The 21,886-nt window shown below is 49.4% G+C and overlaps 1 protein-coding gene across 15 annotated transcripts in view; it reads right to left on the bottom strand.

Moving 5' to 3' along the window:
* Positions 1-21,886, bottom strand: part of AGAP1 (ArfGAP with GTPase domain, ankyrin repeat and PH domain 1) — a 513,425-nt gene that overhangs the window by 255,002 nt on the left and 236,537 nt on the right. For all 15 annotated transcript variants that reach the window (XM_074315517.1, XM_074315523.1, XM_074315532.1 and 12 more), the window contains 3 exons: positions 10,507-10,634; positions 9,194-9,349; positions 2,258-2,350 (listed from right to left, as the gene is read on the bottom strand). In XM_074315517.1, the coding sequence (XP_074171618.1) occupies positions 2,258-2,350; positions 9,194-9,349; positions 10,507-10,634 (377 nt within the window). The remainder of the gene's footprint in view (positions 1-2,257; positions 2,351-9,193; positions 9,350-10,506; positions 10,635-21,886) is intronic.

Below are 21,886 nucleotides of genomic sequence, written 5' to 3'. Positions count from 1 at the left end.
TAACAAGCACTCATTTAATTGTTGGTTTCTTCAGCACAGGTCTGCCAAGTGTCTCGGGCGTGTCGGGCAGCCCCTGCCCCATCGGGCTCCTTCTTCGCAATCCTCTCATTTATTTCTCTGCGTTGAAGTCATCACACTGGGAGGGTTAAGAACTCAGACTGTCTCTAACGATCTCGGCTCCTTTATAAACATGGGCACACGTGTGTGTGAGATAAATCTATACAACTGTCTATAAATCCGCATCGATCTGAGCGACAAAGGTGCCGAGCATGACTAATTGGAAAATCCAGATCTCCCGGAATTTAAAAACAAATAAGTAAATAAATCTCTCTGGAATCTCCACATCCCAGGGTTTCGAGGCACTCGCATCGCCCCATTCGACAGATGCGGCATCTGAGGCCTAGACCATCCTGCCACAGGGGGACGCACGTGCCAGGCGTGGAAGGAGCTCGTGTGTGGCCGCACACGTGAGGACGCAGACGGACAGGAGCTGTGCGTGCCTCCGGTGACGCCTCCAGGAAATCAGACCTTCACTTAGATTTCGACAGGACTCGGCTGCATGTTCACAACGAAAGGCTTCTAAGGACTGGATGAAGCTCATTTTCCGCCTGAGGGCACCCCCGTCCACACACAGACGGGACACCTCGCCTGTCCAGTGAGCGCCTTCCACATGTGAGCGAGTGCAAACCGAGGCAAGGCTCCCGTTACACCAGGGCCCGCCCAACTCCATCCAGCACCCTGACTTGTTGACAGTAGATGAGAATTAAGGAAACAGTCTAGTATTAATTTTTAATATTCCCCAAAAGGAAATGTCCCAGGACCAATTTTCTAAATGAAAGGAAGAGTAAAATAATTTCTATAATTCTAGTAGAAACAGCATCAATAGCATAAAAATTACACGTTAAAATTACCTGATGAGAGAGTTGCCTTATAAATAACGGCACAAAGAAAGAATAAGCCACTATGTGCGTGGACCTCGCCAGTAGAGAAACTGTCAGTGAAGACATCGCCCACCGGCAGCGGATGGAAGAGGATTTCTCCGCAGGTGCCCAGGCAAGTGCACGCAGTAGCTCGACGTGCTGCGTAAGAAACCCTGTGGCCTCCCTGCTCTGGTGCCCCCTCGAGGCCCTTCTAACCACACTCTCTGACCCGTCCCTCCCCACGCTGGGGCCCCCAGCTCCAGCTGTATTCCTGCTTGTTTCAGTGGGTGCAAATGTATTTGCAAAAGACTCTAGCTCTTTAAGGGTGGCCAGTGCCAACACAAGTCCCTGAAGGATGCGTAAAACCACCTCGGTACCCACAGAAGATGGCAAAGAGTGATCACGCAGAGGGACAAATCAGCCACAGCAGTGCCCACAAGAGGCAGAGCGGTTACCCTGCCCACAGGTTCTATTTCCAGCTCCGAAGCAGAATGCACTTTAAACGAAATGGCCTTCTTTTACGAACTGTAAGATGACATTTCCAGAAACCACGGTGCCAGGTCGAACTCTTTACTTTTATTTTTTTCTTGTAAACATAACAGCAAAAAATGTCACGTGAATGCCGTTTTACTTGCGACAGCAAGTCATCTGGTGTCTGGATCCTGGGCTAATGCAAACCTACCTCGGGCTGGCAACCCAGGCCAAAACAAATGCTGGGATTCAAGTCCCGTTGTGTAATGAGGAAGTTTAATTAAGGCCCCACATTACAGCTGTAAATGTTCCTTTATATAATAAGGCCTAAATGAAACTGAACCTAATCAAAGTTACAATTCCTTCATTAGCAAATTACAAACAAGAGCACACAGCTGACACACCGGCTATGATTATCACAAGTAATTGCCTCGTTGTTACAAACGAGCCTGAAACAGTGCTCAGAGGTCCGTCTGTGCGAGCAAATTAGGGCCACGTCGGGCTGTTCCTGTGATCACAAGGGGCTCTTGTACGGAGATCTGATTTACCCCTGTCGACTGGCGGCCAGCGGCCCAATCAAAGCCAAGCGACAAAAGCCGCCTTTGAAGCCAGCTCAGCCTCGAAGCGCACTCCATATGCAGGCGGGCAGACTACTTCATTAGACCTGTTGCCACATTTCCCTCTTCTTATTCTAATGATCCTATTTTAATACACACAGGAACCTCTTCTAATTGATGTCAAGTGAGTGACTTCTACATTCATCAACACAGCACATCAAACAAACCTTGGTGCACGATCGGCATCAGAGCAAGGAGACCGAGGTGTGTCTCCAGCTACAGGGACGGGGGAAGGGGGGCAGCGTGTACCTGCTTAATTGGGATGGCTCGACCGCTCCCGATGCTGTCCGCTCGGCTCTCCAGGCCTTTCTTCTCTTTGTCTGGGTCACTCCCTTTCCGAGACTGCAAAACGAAAACAAAGTTAGCATTTGGTAAGGGCTGCAGCTCACAGATGGCAGGGGGTCTGTCTGATGGGCACCGTTTCTGCAAACACGTTATGGCAAGGCCACAGCCATAGACGATGCGCGTGTATACAAACATACACGCACCTCCCAGAGCAGGCCCTGGAGCTGTCCATTGCCACAGATCTGTCACGTCACAAAGAATTTTCTAAACTTTTCCCCCGCAAAATTATCTTTTCATTCTTTTTTACAGAGTTCAAAATTCAATTACTAGGAACCAATGGACCATATAGGAAAGTAACGCCCAACAGGAAAACACATTCTAAAGCTGCAGTTAATCCAGCCGAGGAGAAAAGGGCTCTCGGATGCCTGTTTGGGAAACCTGCGACATAAATGTATATATTTAATTACCGTCTGAAGGATTTAAAAAATTCTATTACCGACTCGGCTGTGCGATGTGATGCTACACTCTTGTTTCCTATCAAGGTGTTGTTGATGTTTCTTTTTATTGCTGCTAGATGATTAGAAAACAGCAAATTCAAAGTCAAACTAGTGTACACTACTGCAAAAAATAACAAGTGGGGGGAAAAAAGCTGAAAATATCTTTTTTGACAAAACGTCAGGACTCAGGGGAAAATGAGCAGCTTGGTTTATCAAGTTTCTGGAAGAGTTTTCCCGGCCGTCCTGCTGACATTACGTGAACGGCCCAGGAGCTGGTAGTGCCCCAGCCGGGAAGCCACACCTGAAGGCCACCAGGACCTGGGGACATTGAAGGAGCACCACAGCTCAAGTCTCCGTCTCTTGATGGCATGAGGAAGTGAGAGCACAATGATTTTCTGACAGATTTATTTTATTATGAGAGAAAGATCTGAGACTCGTCCTCCTTAATAACTGTGCTGACAAGTGACAACTTCACTCCATTACTTTTCAATGGGAACATTACTCACGCAATATTGAAAATGGAGAAACATTTTCATGTGCTTTTCAAATCTGAGATGATATATGAAATGAACAGACTTTGTGGTGTCCAGTGCTGCAACGAAAAGCTAATGAAATCCAGTTTCAAAGGGGTGTGAGACAGAGCAGCTGATTTCATTTTATTTTTCAGGGTTAAAGGGGGCAATATCATAGAAAAGTTCCCACGATATAAACTCTGAGGAGACACTTCAATGGGCCCTGAGAATCCTCCGCGGTGATTATAAGAGCTGACACTTAGTGAACACTTATGCCAGGCACTGCACACTTTTTCCTTTAGGACGGTAGAAGCCTGCAATGAGACCTTAGAAGAGAAAACAAGCACCAAATAGAAAGTTGCAGGACACAACACGTCAGGGTTACCCCGTGGGCTAGAAGGGAAATGGGGACATTTATCGATTCTTCGCCATGAATTTTGGCCAGGGGTTAGGGTCTCACTTTTCTCTAACGAGTTCTTTAATTAATAATGTATAGTAAGAGCCATGTAATAATCCTAAGTTCTCTTTTTCCCACGTCTCAGCTCATGGGAAAGCTGGAACTTGAGGTTTCTAGTTGTTAAATAAAATTCAAAGCTCACAGTGATAACATTTTAAAGAATTTTAAATCCACAGAGATCATTAAAGGGACTTCGGGAATTTCATGAATTCTAAGTTTCTAAATTTGGAAACCCATCTTCATTAGTCTCTATTAACCAGAATAATTAACAAAACAAACACACAAAAAATTAACATCTTCCTCAAGGCTGCACATCTGTCCCCAGAGTCACTCTGAGCAGAATTTCCAGATTCTGGGAGAAGCAGGACTATTAGGAAGGAACTACCATGTTTCCCTGAAAATAAGACTGGGTCTCACATTAATGTTTGCTCCAAAAGACGCATTAGGGCTTATGCTCCGGGGACGTCATCCTGAAAAATCATGCTAGGGCTTATTTTCTGGTTAGGGCTTATTTTGGGGGAAACCCGGTAAACTCAATGTTTGATCACACACTCTTAGATGAACAAGATTGAAACATTACCAACGTAAAAACAAAAATTCCGACAACTCTCCCATCTTGGTGAGAGTCCTCCTATAGCTAAGACGTCAAACGGAGAGCAGCAGCAAGCTGGAAGGCCGAAGGGCTTGCGCTCTCATTCCCACGATTCCTCTTTACAACAGGCTGGACTCTGATCAGTCAGATCGAAATCCAACCACTAAACGGAAACAAACCCGTCGTGCAGAGGACACTGCAGCACACTTCAGCTCCCAGGAAGGGCTCCGGAGTTTCTGCAGACGCTGAGACCACAGCAGGGGGGGCACATGCGCGTGTGGCTACGGGGAAGGCTCCGTGAAACCACCACGTACAAAGCAGCTCTCGGTCCCCGCTGCATGTGTCAGCAGTGACTCTGCCATGTCCCGCCTGACACGCACAACAAGAAACCTAACGAGACTATCACACCCACCCCGGAAGGTTGGTTTCAAGCCAGAAGAGGGGCTGCTTAGCCTCTGCAAACACTGAATACAGAGGAAAGGGCTGTTAAGAGGCTCTAACAATCACCTCCTTCTGCACAAAAATGTTTAACTTTCTCCTGTGCGATGAAGGAAGCCAGGAAGGGAGCCCCCCCCCCCACTACATGCTCCAGGGACAGGAAGCATCGCTGCCAAGAGCCCTCACTATCAAGCGACACCTGCTTTCCCCCCGTGACCAGTGAGTAAGTCAGAGGCTGCTGGAACACACTGCAATAGGACCCACGCTCTCCTCCTCTACAAAAGACAAAACCCCATTCAGACCGTTCTTTTCACACTGTCAATTCTGATGCCTTCTTTTTAAGCAAGCTGTGATGAGCCGGGGAGCGTCTTCACAGTCTCTGGTTACAGGGTAGGTTTGGCTCTGTTCAGTGGTGTCAGCATTATACGGTCAGCTTGGCAAAATCCCACGTAAGTGACACCGTTATGATAAAGCTCGAAGCAAGGCAAAGCAATGCGATGTCCAATTATGGACACCTAGCAGATTAAGTCTGAAATGGATACAGACGACAAGCCCCAAAGTGAAGGCAGTGCTGGTCCCTGGACAGGGAGGAAGGGGGTGTCCCGGGGACACACCCGAACAGGCCCCAGCTGTTACCTGGGATGTGTTTGTTTCTTGAAGCAGCAGCAGCTGAGGCAGTAGCCACAACACGCTTGCTTGAGGAGCTGCATGGTGAGTAGATTCAAGTGCTTTTTATTCCCGTCTGTTTGGATTTACCTTCTAACGAAACATTGTAGCCACATGTAAATCTTGGCTACTAAACTAACTGTTCCAAGAACCCATGTTACAAAACCAAGAACTGAATGGATATAGCCTTTTAATATTTCTCTTCTCAAAATAATGATTTCCCCCCCCAAAGACATAAGCAAAATAAAATACAATTTTTGATTAGTAAAGTATAATCCCTATAACACACACATAACACATAATTTGCTCCTACAGAAGAGATTTTAAGTTTGTACAATTTTGTAAAAAGTGCATGTGATTTATTTTTGTTTAAAAATATGTATATATGCAAACAGAAACATCCAGGACAGTAAAACATGACTGTAAAATGTACATTACAGGTCTGCTTTATCAAATTTATAAGCATGGTATTTGAAACACGATGGTGTACTACTTAATTAACTGGCCTGTGTGGGGGTCTAATGAAAACGGTGGGCAGTGTGCCTTCACCAGGGTGTTACAGCCCCAGTCGGCACAGACCTTTATTCATGAAGACTGTCCGGCACACGGCATATCTGTGCTCCTGCTACACACTGTCGGCCACTTGAAGCCCATAATTACCAACAATCGCCAGGGATGCAGAATCTATGAAATGTTACCTTTAAGAACAGGTGTAAATTGGTAACAATGAGAGTTTAGTTTCTTAATTGCTACAATTTCAAAATTAATTTGCCTTCTTTTCATTCCCTGGATGACACTGACATCTAGTGGAGTTGCTGTTTCCAAGCCCTTCAACTTAAAATTACCTACGCATTACGCCCATGGCCACCACCACCACCACCACCACCACCACCACCACCATTTTGTTCATTGTCAAACCCAGTGATGACCAACACACAGGTCCTTCCTGGGATTTTCACTGGCTTCTCCTTAAACGTCATGAAGGAAACCCATTGTGTTTCCGTCTGTGACCCCAAATTTCTTATCCCGCTAGTAACAGTTGTGCAGCTGGATTCGATTTCTAAAATGGTTCACTCTCCGACTGTCTTCCAACATTTAAAGAGAAAGAACAAGCATGACCACACATAGCTTAATAGGCAGGCCTTCGTATTACCAGGTACATTAATTATGACACAGTCGACACCATAATTCAGTCACCAGAAGGATGTTTTTATTGGCTCCGGCACCCACCGCACCTGGCCTGGGCAGCTGGGGTTCCCTGCTCTTCCAGAAGGCCTGTGCCAACTCGCACACGTGTGTGTGGTGTGAGAAGGCGGGAAGAGGCCCCATCCCTGCCTTGTCTGCTCTCCTCTGAGCACGCAGAGCCCCCCCCCCCTTTTCTCCCTAACCCCCCTTCTCTTGAATGTGGCTGACTCTGGCAATGACGATTCCTGCCAGACATGAAGCATGATGGGACCGGGGACAGTAGAGGGGAAGGAAATACTGTTACTGAGCTGCTGCTTTGATTCTTCCTTCCCTCAGGTTTTCTCCATTGTCAGCTCCCCCCGGGGCAGAGTCTGGGATACCATTTCTGTCACACCCCAACGCCAGCGCTGCCCTGCACCTGTGGGGTGGGGTCACGCTGGGGCTCTCCTTAGGAACAGCCTCGCTTTTAAAGGTACTTCCCAGCTTCTCATCTCTTGCCTTAGAACAGAAACCAAAGCCAGTGAGCAGTAAACGCTGCCCTGGGACAGTGTCCCGAGCCTGGGTGCCCTCTCCTCTCGCCACGCCCCCTCAGAAGTGGCAAAGATGCAGAAGACTCTGGTCCACGTTCCAGGCCGTCACTCCTCCCCGCCATGCTGGTATTCCCTCCCCCGGCGTCTGACAACTGGCTTCTCAAGTAGGCTGAGTCACGAGTGAGGTGCGGCTGTTCTGCGAGCTGGTACTTCCTCAACCCAAAGTCCCCGAACCAGTGTCTGGAAGTGGTGCAGGGGTGGACACAGCCGGGCAGTGCTATTTATTTAGGTGACGGTCACTACTCTTGCTATGTGTGAGGAAGTGTCGCAGCAAGACCCCCTATTCATGTACCAAACTGAAGCACCTCAGATACTCACCTGTGTTCTGCAGAAACCTAAATGCCTCCCTCCCAGTCTATCCACTGCCCTACAAATTCTTCTGCTTTGTGTTGTCGGAAATCATTTCATAACGTCAGTGGTGGTGGGAAAGAAATGAAAGCAATGCCACAAAGACTCTGCCCCCACAGGAAATCTTCCCAGCAACCCCACTGCAACAGCTGCTATTTTCAGCTCAGAGAGGTTAAGTAACTCGCCCAAGGTCAAACAGCCGCTGGCAGTGGAGGCGGGGGTCCGAGCCCGCTCTGTGTGGTCCTCACTCTGTGCCTCCAGCAGCAGCGTCTGCCAGAACTCTGGTGGTGCAGGGCAAACAGTAAAGGAAAGGGGACACTGGAGGAGGGGCTGTGCTGTGGGCTACAGACTTGGCAGTCATGACTGCCCAGTGGGAAAACCACCACGAACACGGTGGGGCAGGGATGGGGGTCGGGCCCTTGGCAGCGCGTACATCACGAACGCCATCCCCGAACGAGGGCCACAGATCAGATCACAGACTCCCAGCCTCCCCTGTAGTGTCCTCCTTTACCTCAAGACCAGAACTACTGAGCTTGGACCATTTTGCATCCAAGTCAGCAGTAATCAACCAAAAGAGAAGTCAAATTGCTTCAAACAGGGCCTCACTGGCATTAGAGCTGGCCATTCTTTTTGTGGGGCCGCCCTGCGCACTGCAGGATGTTCGCCAGCATCTCTGTCTGCTACCCATGACTGGGTGCCTGCAGTACCACTCCCCCAACCCCCAGTTGTTACAATTCAGAATTTCTCCAGAAATTTCCAAACATCCCCAGGGGAGCAAAAACACAGACTGAGAACTACTGGTTTAAAAGCATATTTTGTAATGCGCAGACCTAGTCCCGGAAGGGAAAATGTTCTTTAGTCAAATGACTCCCGTCACTCTGCCTGGAGTTCTGTGCTCGGAGTTCTGGGCTCAACTGCACAGCTTTCCATGATTGATTGGTAATGTCTGCTGTGAGTAAGGGAAGGGTCAGGGAGGCAGGACGTCTGCGTCCTCTGTAGTTCAGGGGTTCTCTGCATCCCAGGGAGCTTTTGAAAACTACCCATGCCTGGACCCCATGCAGATTCCAAGTTCATAAGCCTCAGTGCCAAGGGCTGATCTAGTTTTAAAACGCTCCACAGATGACTCTGAAGAAAAGCCCATGTAGAGAACCCTCAGGCTAACAAGCCTCTGAAACCCTCGTGGTCAACCCTCAGGCACCCCAGGCTGGGGAGAGAGGGTCTGTGGATGGACGTGGCTCCCGCATCTCATCGGAACGGCCAGAGGCACATGTATGGGGATTTGGGGAAAGTTTTGTCATCTCCTTGTACCCAAATGTGACCAGTCTCTAGCTAGAGACCAAAAAAAGTCTGAAGACAATAGACAGCTTTATGCAGACCCCTCACTCTTCATTTTTGACACATTTCTCAGAACTCACTGCACACTGAGAAATTCCCATTTTACTCAAAATCCAAATCTTTGCATCTCATAACTTTCTCAGACTTTCACAGAAAGTAATACTGTTCTCATTAATTTAGTTTGGATTCTATAAATATCACCGAACCATCTGGTGGCCAGATCGCAACTACATGAAATTCTTTGAAATCACACTGATTTCTTTCCAGGGTGGACACTCACGGTGAAAAGGTTGGACCGGCGCTTGGACTGCTTGCGGACGGGCGTGGGCGTGTTGGCAGTGGGAGGCACGTCAATTCGCAGTTCTTTCTGGCTGGTGCTTGGCGTCGAGGGAACAGAGGAGGAATAGTCGCTTAAACTCCCACCTCCGTTGCTTGTCTGTAACGATGGAAAACCAAGGTTTCGTTAAGGACACACTCCAGGAAACCTAATGCCACCCTGTAGGCGGGGTCACAGTCACCCCAAAGAGGTGTCTGCACGACAGGCCAGGCAGCTGCTCTGGCTTTGCCAGCTGCACTGGCGCGTGGATTCTAGGACATACCAATCCCCTCAGAGTCACTTTAGCTATGAAAAGTGACTTAAGAAAGAGAAGTCTCCATCATTTCATTTAAAAATTCTTCTGAGTGACCATGTCACTGTTTGTATTTTCTCTGAAAATGAAGGAGTTGGCGGAACTACACGGGTCCTATGGCTCCATTGCTCTCCATTTGACGCAGAAAGACCACTGTTTTGCGTAGTCGGACCACAACTCCCAGTTTGAAAAGGACGTTTTGCAAATGTGAATGCATCTGGAAGGCATTTCAAGACTCACAGGAAACCACAGATGCCTCAGTGACAGGAACAGCCTACAGGCCTCCACTGTACAGGCGGCTGTTTCCCGACCCCCCAAGGAAACGGGAAGCACGGCACCAAACCTTCCTGCATCCTTTCAAAAAGTGCCAATATAACGCCTGTCCAGGGAATGTTAATCACAATACAAGCGCAGCAAAAACAAGCCTATGGTTTTCTTAATGAGTTTTTTTGGTTAGGTTCTTCAAAGTGACAATTATGTTGTTTGCTTCCAAGTAAATAACTGAGCCAAGTGTTGCTACGGAAAGACAGTTCTGAGAGGGCCTAAGGGACATGGTGATTATAACGGAGGGCTGCTACCAGGTGTCAGCATCCTGGGGACTCACTGCCGAGAGCCACCCACCGCCGGTCAGCCTGTGAGCAGACAGAACGGACACCAAGGCAGCTCGTTTAAATCAACAGCCAAGACAGAAGCGCACGCCTCACCTCCCGGCTCGAGCCAGCATGCCTCATCACGCAGGCAGCACGACAATGGGCAACGTTAACCAGTGGTTCCCATAAAAGCCACCGGCACAGCAGTTTGTGAAGGGAATGTTAAGGCAGTTGCCAGCATGCTGTTCTTTATCAAGTTTTGGAAAAGAAGAGGAAAATCCCCCTTAGAACGGGTGGAGGCCACGCGTTGGACCGGCACGTCCTCCTGGGCTCTGCCATGCCTCTCAGTGTCACCTGCCCTGAGCCCAACGTACCTGGCTGATGTGCACGGCAGACACCTGGGCGGAGCAGACGGACGAGTGGCTGGGAGAGTTGGGGAGCGACTTGCAGGGCCCGATGGACAGCTGCTGCTTCTTCCTTGTGGCAACGATCTTCTGAGCAACTAGTGGACAGGGAGACAAAAGACAGCAACGTGAAGCTGGTTCCCCGGTGCAGAGAACGTGGCAGGGACCCCGGCTTGTCCCTGTGTTACACTGTCCCCACGGAAACAGATTTCCTGCTTGTTAGCTGGGCACGGCATGACCGGAATGCAGCCTCCTCTGGTCCGTAAATGCGCCTGAACGTGGCCCCGCCAGTAAGCCCTGGCCAAGGGGGTGACAGCAGGCGGGCATGCTGCATTGCCCAGGGCTCTTCCTGGAGACAGCACCCTGCGGCCATGTCTTCCTACGTCTCAGTCCCTCTTGCAGCTTAAAAAGCGCACGTCACCCTGGGGACAGAAGCCACCCTGCTGGGACATGAGCAAGAAGGATCTCAGCCTCTGGCTCAAGAGCCCTGCACAAACCCCCTCAGAAGTCGTGAATGTAAAACAGAAAAATAGGCACCTATCTTGTTTAAATCATTCTAATAATATGATGTTTTTCCAGTTACTTCCAGCAAAAATACTCCTAAATAAGACAGGGTAACTTAAGCAAACCCCTCTGAAAATTAAAAATCTATTTATTTTTATTTTTATTTTTTTGCAGAGCCTAAAGAATTACTCTTAACTTTACAAGCTACTGCATAGAATTATATTCAAGGACATGTAATTATATCAAAGACTTTTTTTATTTAAATATATTGCTACACACATTAGAAGTTTCTTAATCAATACAAATCTAAATTCAACCAGCCATAACCTCCCTTGGCAACCAGTCTAGCTGATAAAGCATATTGGATTTAATTGGAAAGGAAGTCAACAATTAGAAAGCTCTTCCTACACCGGTAGGTGTCACTACAGGAGAATAACTACAGCTTTTATTGGACTAGATGTGTGTCTTTAGGGACCAGCTGTAATTAAGCCCAATGATATTCAATCCTTGTCTTTTGCCCACAGAGCTGTTATTTTTCGACCCCCATGCAAAGGAACACGTCACCGTCCCCACCGACAGGTTACAACACAGAAGGAGCGTCCACGGAGTTTCTTTTCCAAATGAATACAATTTTAATAAGGAACTGGCCTGTCCACAGCTTATGGCTTTCATGTAAATGAATGATTGTATAAATATGATTAAGTGAAAACGCAATCTATAAAAAATGGCTCCCGAGTTGAAGCAGCAGCTTCATTAGCTACAGCCCACCTCCACGCGGCCCCTTATCATCCTGAAAGGACGGTATCAATTAATTTATCTTCCCGTCGTGTATTGATCATAACCTTCATCAGCTAATCATGTTTAAATTACAGAGGAATATCGCGGCACTCTGTCATCTCAAAACCACTGGCGTATTGATCTGGGGTCTTTGAAGACGTGTATTAGAATATTTTATAAATCATTATGTGAACGCAAATATAAAATTTAAGATCAGATTCCAACAGCTGCAAAACATGTGTCATAGGGGTGAACTGAAATACCAAAGACCAAAAGTAAATTTACTTAAAATCATGATTGTTTGGGTGATTGCCAATTTACTTGTTTTTGGTTTTTTTTGGAAAGAGTGCAAAAGGGCGTGTTTGATTATCAACTCTAATGCATTTTTATTTTACTGCCAGCCTCAGAATTACTATTCACTTGGACGACCAGGCTGACTTTGATCTTAAAGCTCATTGGAAAAGCACAAATGTCAGAATTAAACAGGGCTAGGCTGTTTGGAGAGCTCTGCAGACATTTCCTATAAATGTTTTCTACGCAAAGGGGAGATACGAAAAACTAAGTCAAATATATTATTGAAATCACTTTATGGAAACTGTAGATGCGAATGAACGTTCCATCCTTCCTACTTGGAGGCCAGACAGCAAGTTCAAGCGCAAAAAGAGCATTTTTACATTACAAGCCTCTCGCTGAACAACAGGCAGCGTTGTGCAAAGCAGGGCCCACAGGCTAAGCACTAAAACTCTGTCCACGGACTTACTCTTCTACCACATTTACTTCCAAAAATTGAAGTCACAACTTCTAATAAATGGTAGCATTTTTTAAAACCTTATTAGCACTTTCTTCACATTTGTTCTGTTTCCCCACGATTGTTCCGTCTACACGCAAATAGAAGAAAGGAAATGATTTAGGAAAATGTTGTCTGAAATATACGGACTGCTTTATGATGAAACGATGACCCACAAAAGGAGGGGACGCTTAGGGAAGGACGACCACGTATGCGACTTGCACAGGAAGAAGACCAGGAAGAGGAAGAGGAGGAGACTACGTGACTGTTTTGTAAATGTGGGCCACCTTCTCCACAGGGAAGACGAAACTTACTGCACCCGTGAGGCACAAGCTGCTAACTGCTGCTGTTGTCACTGCCATGAGTCCTGGGAGCTGGGGGCGGGGGAGCGGGGTGTTTCGAGCTGCCTCACTTTAAGACTCTTCTAGATGAGCTGCTTGGGTGTGCCCAAGCTGAAGTGACCACTGCCATCCAAGAGTACCTCGGTCCATCTCTCAAATGACCTTGTGAAAAGTCAGGGTGAATTCACAAGTGCCTCCAGGCGGGAGAGCTGGGGTGCCCTGAGTGGATGAGCCTCCTCCTCAAAAACAGCTCAAAGGAAATGGAATGGCGGGGGGGACGGGGAAGGCACTGTTCTCTTGCAACTATAATCATGAACTACTCATGATATTAGAACATTTAAATGTTAATAGATTTAAAACATGAATATTACCCCCGATTATACTGGCAGGGCAATTTTTACAACCACTGAGTTTTGTCTACATTTGATCATTCAACAGACGAATGTTACACATTTTATAAAAATACACGCGAAGGAAGAAACAAAACAGAAACACAAGCGCTTGAGGTTACTTAAAAGAATATAAAATCTTTATCACTGAGATGTGATGTTTTCTCATACTTGCCTTTATAGTACCCACTGAGCTATTACACACCTCAGTCTGAAATGGGGTCTTCAGCAGAGACTGACCGTGTCCACTCTGTCCCCAGACACTCACCGATTTCACTAACCTCCTGATAGTTCAATACTAATGCTCCCTGTTGTTTTGAAAGTCACTTCCTCCCCAATTTTGAAACGTTATTAGGATAATACATAACAAACACCCTTTAATTAGCCCTTTCCATTGGATCTGTAATTACACTGTATAAACTTCACAAGCAAGCAACCCAATCACCAGTGCCCGCGGGAGAGCAGGGGGGCTCCTGGAGGCTGGTAAGGGCCCCTTCTTGACCTGGGTGATGAGTCTGAGATCACTTTTAAAGCCGAACCCTTAAGTACACTTTCATATAGGTATTCCCATTTTTCAATGAAAAAGAAGTTTATTTAAGCAATTAGGCAACAGGAAAAGTGAGTTATATTTTTACTTTCTCCACAAATTTTAAGTTTTCTCTTGGATAGATGATGCAGTGGCACCTTTAATTAACGGTAAAAAGAAGACTCTCAGCTCCTAAATAATCTCACTAAATCCTGGCCTGATGCCCGATTTCTGTTGTTTTCCCAATCGCCCGCTTTAGACGAGGAAGAGAGTATCGCCTGGGCTGGACAGGAGAGCCAGGCCCCGCCTGTCACACGCGCCTGGACCCTGTGCTGGGCCAGCTCCCTCCCCTTCCTGTGTGTTGCTTACATGTGACAACAGGCCCCATCCATTAAGTCAGTCCTCACGGATGAGGACACAAAGCAGAGGGGATTCCAGCAGTCAGCCTGGGTCCGCGAAACACCCTCCCTGCCAGCTACCCCCACGGGGCTCCACTTCCCCAGGAAGGGCCGTGTGTCCCTCTGCTGTGCTCACCTTCTCCACATAAAAGGGCCGGGCACCAGGACATGCTCGGCCAATGCTGGTTCCAACTCCACTGTCACCATCAGCCTCCTTGAAAGCAGGTAGACTTTCCCTGCCATCCCTTCCCGTTCTCCTGACCACTGCAGCGTGGCTCCCACCTCCGCCCCCCGGCAGACCCCCCCTTGCCGAGGTCCCAGATCGCATCTCAGCTGACCTCTGGGCAGCATGCGGTTCCGTTCAATCCTCAAGCACTTCCCGGTTTCCTCCCGTTTGGAACTTCTCTCTCCTCCTCCTTCACTGGCCCTTAATATGGGGGCTTCTGGGCTTCCTTCTTTGGCCCTCTTTTATCTCCAAGTGTTCTCTCCACCTCAGTGCCGATGGCTCCCTCATATACACAGCCTGAGCCTTCCGTGTTCCAGAAGCGTCTCCAAGTGGCACCTCCCATCTCCCCGAGAGAAGACCCCGTGGCCCGACCGGAGCCTCGCCCTCTCCCAGAAAAACGGCTTCTCCAGCTCTTTTAACTCTCGACTGTACCCCACCCCCCAGGCATGGAGAAAGGAGCCGTAACAGATCACTGATCGTACCACCGGAATTTCTCTTCACCTCACCTTCACTGCCGCGGCCTGGATCCAAGACCTCACGCTTCCCTGGCCGGTGACAGAAATGGCTCCCACTGCAGTTCCGGTCACTGCAGCCCAAGGAACAACGCAGGGTGACCTTTGCCAGGCAGATCGTGTCACGGCATCATTCTGCTTATTCAATAGCTCCTGTCGCCATCCAGACACCCAAGCTGAAACTCCTCAGCAAAACGGGCCCTTCTGCTGGCGATGGCTGGGCTCTCCGCGCCTGCTCACGCCCTCCCACGCCTGGCCTCCCCACAGGGCCTCCTGGAAGTGGGCCGACCCACTGAGAAGTGGCTTATTTGCCTGGGAGTTTGGGAGAAGCCATCTGTCCCTGCTTAATCCCTCACCTGGGTGTCCAGGGCACAGGCGAGAGCGCGGGCTCCCTTGCCACCTGGAACCCGGCGGGCTCGTCTGTGTGATTCTGGTTTCCACAAAAGGAAGCCCGGACAAGCTTCATTTTCCAGTGCAGTCTACCAATAAAAAAGCAATCATTTGACCTTTCAGGGCCTCTGGTCTTACTTCTTTACTGGTCCAGAGCCTCAGGGAGGACTAGGATGCCTTCTGAACCCAACATTTCACTTCCGGGGCCTCGTCACCACGGGGCACTCACTGCCCCACCTCCGCCAGGCAGGACTCAGCACAGCGGTCACGGCCACTGTGCTCTCTGAAGCAAGGTGCCACCACCGCCTGCAACAGGCCTCGCCGTCTCCCCGTGGCCAGCTCCTTCTCAGAGCCCCAATCTGGGCACCACCTCTCCTGGGGAGCCCTCCCCCGCTAACCATCCAGATTCTTCCATGGGGGCCCACACCCCATACCCACAGGCTCAAGGTGCTCAGCCCCGTGTCCCACCCACACCTTGACTAAACACTGCTGTGTGTGCAAGGACACGTCTACACACGTGCACACATGTGCACACACACGCACGCAGCCAGGGCCTTCGTGAAGGTGGCAGCTCTACCTTTCTCCCCTGAATCCCTAGTATAGAAGCTGCTCAATAAACGACTGTGTAACAAACAGCCCCAAACCAGACACGCGATCACCCCACACCAGGGTCTGGGTCTCCTGCTCTCTGCTGGTGGCCAGGGGCTGTCCCTGGGCGTCCTCCTGCGTTACATACCTGGGATCCGCAACACCAAAAATGCAGCACTTACATTGAGCCTGTTATTTTCATGAATGATTATGACATTTTGGGCACAGTCCAAAAAATGCTATTAAATTTAATCAGCAAAAACATCCTCTGTGGCTGAAATGATTTACTCGAATTAATCAATTAACAAGAACTTTCGCAGTGCCACCTGCGAGCCCAGCAAAGGTAGGGAAGGAGGCAGGGGAAGAGAGGTACCACCTGGTCTCTAACCTCAGCAGCGTCCAGAAGCGCCAGGAGCCAAGTCCTCTGCAGCCCACACCCCCACACCCGTAGCTCCGACTTCCACAGCAGAGACAAGGCCACGGGATGGTCCCTCTTCCCCCACCCTCCTGTCTTCACTCATCATTTGCTCATCAGACCCTGCGACCCAGCCCTCTCCTGTGAGGGCTGCTGGGACCAGAGGCTTTCTGACCAGGCCCCAAACTGGCCTGCGCGTTCCCTCCTCTCACGCCAGTTCGCTGGCGCATGGAGGAGACTTACGCAATCAATGACCTGCTTTCTGACATGCTACGTTCCTCCAGCCTTTACAGTATCAACTTCCGCTATGCCAGCACGACTGGGAGCAGCCCAGCGTCCTCTGGAACGAGCAGAGCTCTCGCCGAGCCCCACACACAGCTCAGGCTGTGTTGGGGGCAGAGGACTCATGGGAGCGGGGAGAAACGGGGGCCGCAGCTAAGGATGGCACTGTGGAAGCGTGGAGACTTCACTGACGTTGAAGAGCCAACATGAGATGCCAAATGGCCACTTGGTATAAACCAAGCCACACTGGAGAAAAACAAATGATTCTTTAGCTACTGCAACAAGCTAAACACAGCACGCTGAGGCGAGTACAGGGTTGGGTGGCGGAGGCACCATTCTGGGTAGGCAGTGATAGAGACGCATTTGAATATGCATGGCAAATTTAATAACGTGTTAGACTTATGTCTGTTTATAACAGACACATTTAGAAACATCAACTAGCTTGAGTCTCATTTTACCCCACAAAAATATGTTAGAAGCACAGCCTCAGGCTGGGAGTCCCGGCATGTTTCACCTTCCCCCGGTGCTGTCACCCCGAGGAGCATTTCTCACCGTTCCCTGAAAGGCTGTTCCCTTAGCACTGGGTGGGGGCGGAGGGCTTGGCCCCAGAATGCCCATAAATAATGGAAGCCACCAGGGACTGTAAATCTCCCAGCAACAAATAAAAGATCCCCTAATGTCTCAACTCAGTTTTAAATTACAGTTGAGTGATCATTAAACTATCTTACTAATTAAGAAGAAATTAATTACCAAATTATCTATGTAGTTCTGAATCTGTGACTCAGGAATGAAAAGAAATCAGAAGTGGCGTTTTTCTCACCATGGAAATCTCCAAGTTAATGAAGTGAAAGGGGACACATTCTGTGCCTGGTGTTGACCTATACCCATTCCCCAGACTTGTTTTCGTCTGATCTTAAGTTCTGAGAATAGAGGAAGCCCTGCCGGAAAAAACTAGCAAAGTGAAAAAGGAGACATTCTTGAAGGTCTCCGGGGTTGTTTGAAGCTCAATGACAATTAGGGACCCACAGGGACCCACCCACAGCCCGGCCTGACACCTACGAACCTGTGCAGTTCCTGCCAAACTGTGCTGCCGACTGGAAAACTGAGTCAGCTCACGTTCCCAGACAGTGGGCCCATCCCGTGGACCTCCAAACTATTCCGGAAATGACACACACCAGGCTTTATTCACCTGCCCAGGGAGGACCTGTACCTGACACTCAACAAGCACTGGCCAACTGGCTGAATGACTAAACAGGTAAATCAACAGTGGGGATGGGTGAGTACGTTATGAGAAGGTGAGGGGAGAAGAAGCTTAAAAGGACAAGTGGAAACACATTTTAAGGATCTCATGCAAAGAAGAGTGACAAGTGTGGACTTTATCCTTAAGGCAACAGAAGGTCATCAAACCTATTCAAGGGCAAGTGACAAGACCCATCTTTGGAAGGACACCCAGTGTGGCCTGGAGAACACAGGGCACCTGTGTGGACACTGGAGACGGGGGTTGGGGGGGACCCTGTGACACAGCTGCGGGGTCGGGACTCCGGCGGCTCCCACAGCTTAAAGAGGCACCGAGCTGCTTGTTTGAGCCTCTCCTGTCTACAACAGCTGTGACTCCGCCCTTAGAACTCATTAATATTTCTGCGAGGCACAGAATTCTAGGCTGATTATGTGTCGTCTGATGATTCAAAGCCACCAAAAGACAGCTTGGACCCCGATTTCCAACTATGTTAGACGTTCCCGTCGGCACAATGGCCACACAATCCTTGTTCTAAAGAGGCTTCCATCGGGCTTGCCACCACCTTTAAAATCACTCAAGCGTCCTCTCAGAAGCCAACCTGTCCCACTGCACGCCATCCTTCCCACAGACACCGCGGTCATCGTTGTAAACACAGGTCCGGCCTGATCCGTCCATGTTGCAACAAAACAAACTACAAGCCATCACATTAGTTTGCTCATTATAAGAAATATTAACAAGAAAGAAAAGGTCTTCTCTAACTGAGCAGGTCAGACAATTACTTTGGGGCGTGGGGGGTAAAAGGAAACACTCTTCTGTGCGTTGGCTTTTGGGTTCTCTGTCGCTGGCTTTTGGGTTCTCTGTCGGTGAAAACCTAACGACGGCTCTGGCCAAGAAAAAAAACACCTCGAATCCAAGACAGGCCATGGTTAAAAATCCAAACTTGCTTTGGTTAAAAACCCAAACTTGCTTTACTTTCTTCCAGCGAAGCTTTCAAGTTTTGTACCAAGGAACGAAGTCTGAATTCTTCATCTGAGATTCTGTTCTTGTCTGTATTCTTTTTATCTCGTTGTATTAAAACAAATTTATCTTCATTTATGTCACAGTTACCTATTAGGGTTGTTAATTTGCAGGAAATGAAGCTATTGTTTAATTGCTCCTATTAATTGGGGGGTTTAAATGCCGACTGTAATAAACAGTTACCTTCAGGACGGAGCAAAGTCACGGCTACTGACATTAATTTCAGAATTTGAGAGTGAGGGGAAATTTGTACCGTGTCCAAGGCAGCTGGATTTCCCTTTCCCTTTCAGAGAAAGTAAAAGAACGTAAAATTAAAAAACACCCTCATGCTGAAGTAAATATGGTCTATTTGACGTTTTTTACACGTGTACCCAATTCTGATATCAGGTTCTTATTTGTGGCAAGGAGGACACCAAGTCATCCTGTAAACAATGCACGTCCCTCTCTTACATGTTTCTTCACAGGACAATCGTCTCTTAAAATTAAGTCCCAAAGTGCAGCTGCCACGCAGGTGTGCGAGTGCCAGAGCTGCTCCCGACAGGGGCTGGAGGGAGTGGGAGCCACGACGCCGGGGGCCTGCTGGGGTTCTGGGCCCCTGAAGGACACGGGGACCCTGTGTCCAGACCCACAGGGCTGCAAACACTCACTCTGACAGACAGGTCTCAGTCTACACCAATAGCACCCTGTCAGGTGTCCTCTACCTGTCTGACCATGGCTGCTGGGGCTCCACACGGCTTCAATCAGCATTTGTCCCCTAGGAGAAAAGGAAGGCGTCCCAAACGGCCCAGAGTCCCCTCCAGGACGGCAGCACAGGCTCCGGTCTGGCCCAGGCACCCACAGGACGCCCCGTGGAGGGTCAGCTTGGACATTCTGGGGGACCCTCCGCTCACACGTGCTGTCGGTCTCCCCTCAGCACAACACGCACGGCCATGCCTCCTCCACCTCACATCCCAGCAGCGTCCTCGTCCAGGGCCTTGCCCCTCCCCCTCCCTCACTGTGCGGGCTGCTGGCTGCTTTTCCTGGCGACACGCTTCGCTAATTTAAAACCTTCCACTGCTCCAGCCTTCACTATGCTCAGGGATGAGGGGTTTCTCCACCCAGGTCCACCTGCTGCCTGAAGGACATTCTGTCTCTGGCTGGCTGTCCAGCACCTTAGGACGAGAGGGTTAGAAGGGACACAATCACGTGGCATCATGCTTGGTGAGTGCCCAGAGAAGCAGGGCACCCGCTGGGACAGCCTTGCATTGCTGACAAGTCCTAGCCCGCAGCCCCGTCCCCTCCGGGGTACACTTGTGCCAGCCTGCACTGCCTGGATCCTGACGGGTGACTCTCAGGGGAACAAAGGGGAGGAAGGAGGCACCCGGCCGCCCCTCTGACCAATCACTCACACGCAAGAGTGAACCCCACCCCTCGGGCACAGGTGAGGTCAGGAGGCCCCCGAGGGTGCAGCATTGACAACAATGACCCAGGAGGGTCCCAGGACATCCACGGCCACGCCACGAGTCTGCCCATGCTGTTTACTATGTGGAGTTGGCTGCTCTCCTTTCATGTGTCAGGGTTCGCCTTTATCAGGCTTTACGGTGCCTCTCACTCACTCGCTATTTATTCTTTCCGCACATCATGGAGCATGGAACATGTGCCACGGGGCATCGTGGGAGCCAGACACACCTACGGCCATGCCACTGAGAAAGCGTGGCCGGAGTGGCTGGAAAGCGAAGCACCCCTCATGGCCTCCCTGCCAGAGCGCCCGTGGAAGAGACGCTGCACACAATTCCCATGCCCTCCTTTACCAAGGTCCCCAGCACCCGTCCATCTTGGTCTAGAAGCCCCAAACCTCTCGGCTCCTCGGCACCTGGTGTGCCCGCTGAGTGACAAGTGGTGGGGATATTAACAGTGCCCTGAAGAAAGCACGTATTTATGACACAAATGAAGCAGGACTCGTTTTCAAGAGGGAAATATGGAGAAATTACGAATACTGCACAGATACTGAAGAATCAATAAAAGCAGGAGAAATGTGGGAGCATGGCTAGTGAGGCGTAAAACGTGCGAGCATGTGGGGGCGGGCAGGCAGTGCTGACTGCAGGGTGAGTGCAGGTTCTCAGGACACGGGAAACTGGGGGTGGGGGTGGGGGAGGGGGTGTGTGTTTGTGTGGCACGGAAGCAGCAGCAAAGGGCTCCTGTGTCCCGTCAGCTCAGTTCGGAAGCAGGAGAAGGTGAGGCGTCTGAGAAGATGAAAACTCCAAGCGAGAGGGCTGCTGCTGACCACCGGCCGGAAGGCTGAGGAGCTCCGGGTCCGGAGCAGCTGACCTCTGAGCATCACCAGAGCAAGACTCCAGGTGGCAGGAGCGGTGCTCTGACAGGTGCTGAGATCCGGACAGGAGGCAGAGTGCCCGTCGGTCACCTGAGGCTTATGGACAAAGGACTTCTCCTTCAGGACCTGGCCAGCTCGGCAGTAAGAGAGATTTACTCTTCTGCTATGATGCTACAATCAGATTTTAAGGCTGAGTATCCATCATTTCATCCAATGTCCACCTAGCATTCATTATTATGATTCCACTTAATTGAATAAATAATCATTAATACAAGTCAGCAAAGTTTAAAAGCAGCTAACATGGCTTCGGGTCATCTGAAATGTAGAAAGACGTGCCAAAAGCACACATTCAAGACCTTTCAGAGAGTGACGCTTTCTGGACGAAGGAACCACGACATTCTCCCCAAGGTCCAGGGTAGCACGGAGCTGACCACGGACTCTGATTAGAAGGCATTTCAGGTGCTACAATTAGACCCAGTGCAGATCTGCTTAAGAGGCCCAGACGTGATTAACTTTCTCTCTCACTTATTCTCAAGTTGGATGCAAATCAGCATCTTTCAAGATGAGGCTGGTGCCTATCCCAATAAATTGGCAATACAATTTAGATGGCAGGCGAGGGTCTGAAAGATAAATGGCTTAAACAAAGAAGG

The sequence above is a fragment of the Rhinolophus sinicus genome, linkage group LG01 (assembly GCF_036562045.2).
Source record: "Rhinolophus sinicus isolate RSC01 linkage group LG01, ASM3656204v1, whole genome shotgun sequence".
Classification (NCBI taxonomy): Eukaryota; Metazoa; Chordata; class Mammalia; order Chiroptera; family Rhinolophidae; genus Rhinolophus; species Rhinolophus sinicus.
Note: the sequence above shows the minus strand (reverse complement) of the source record. Positions and strands in the feature narration are given on the sequence as shown.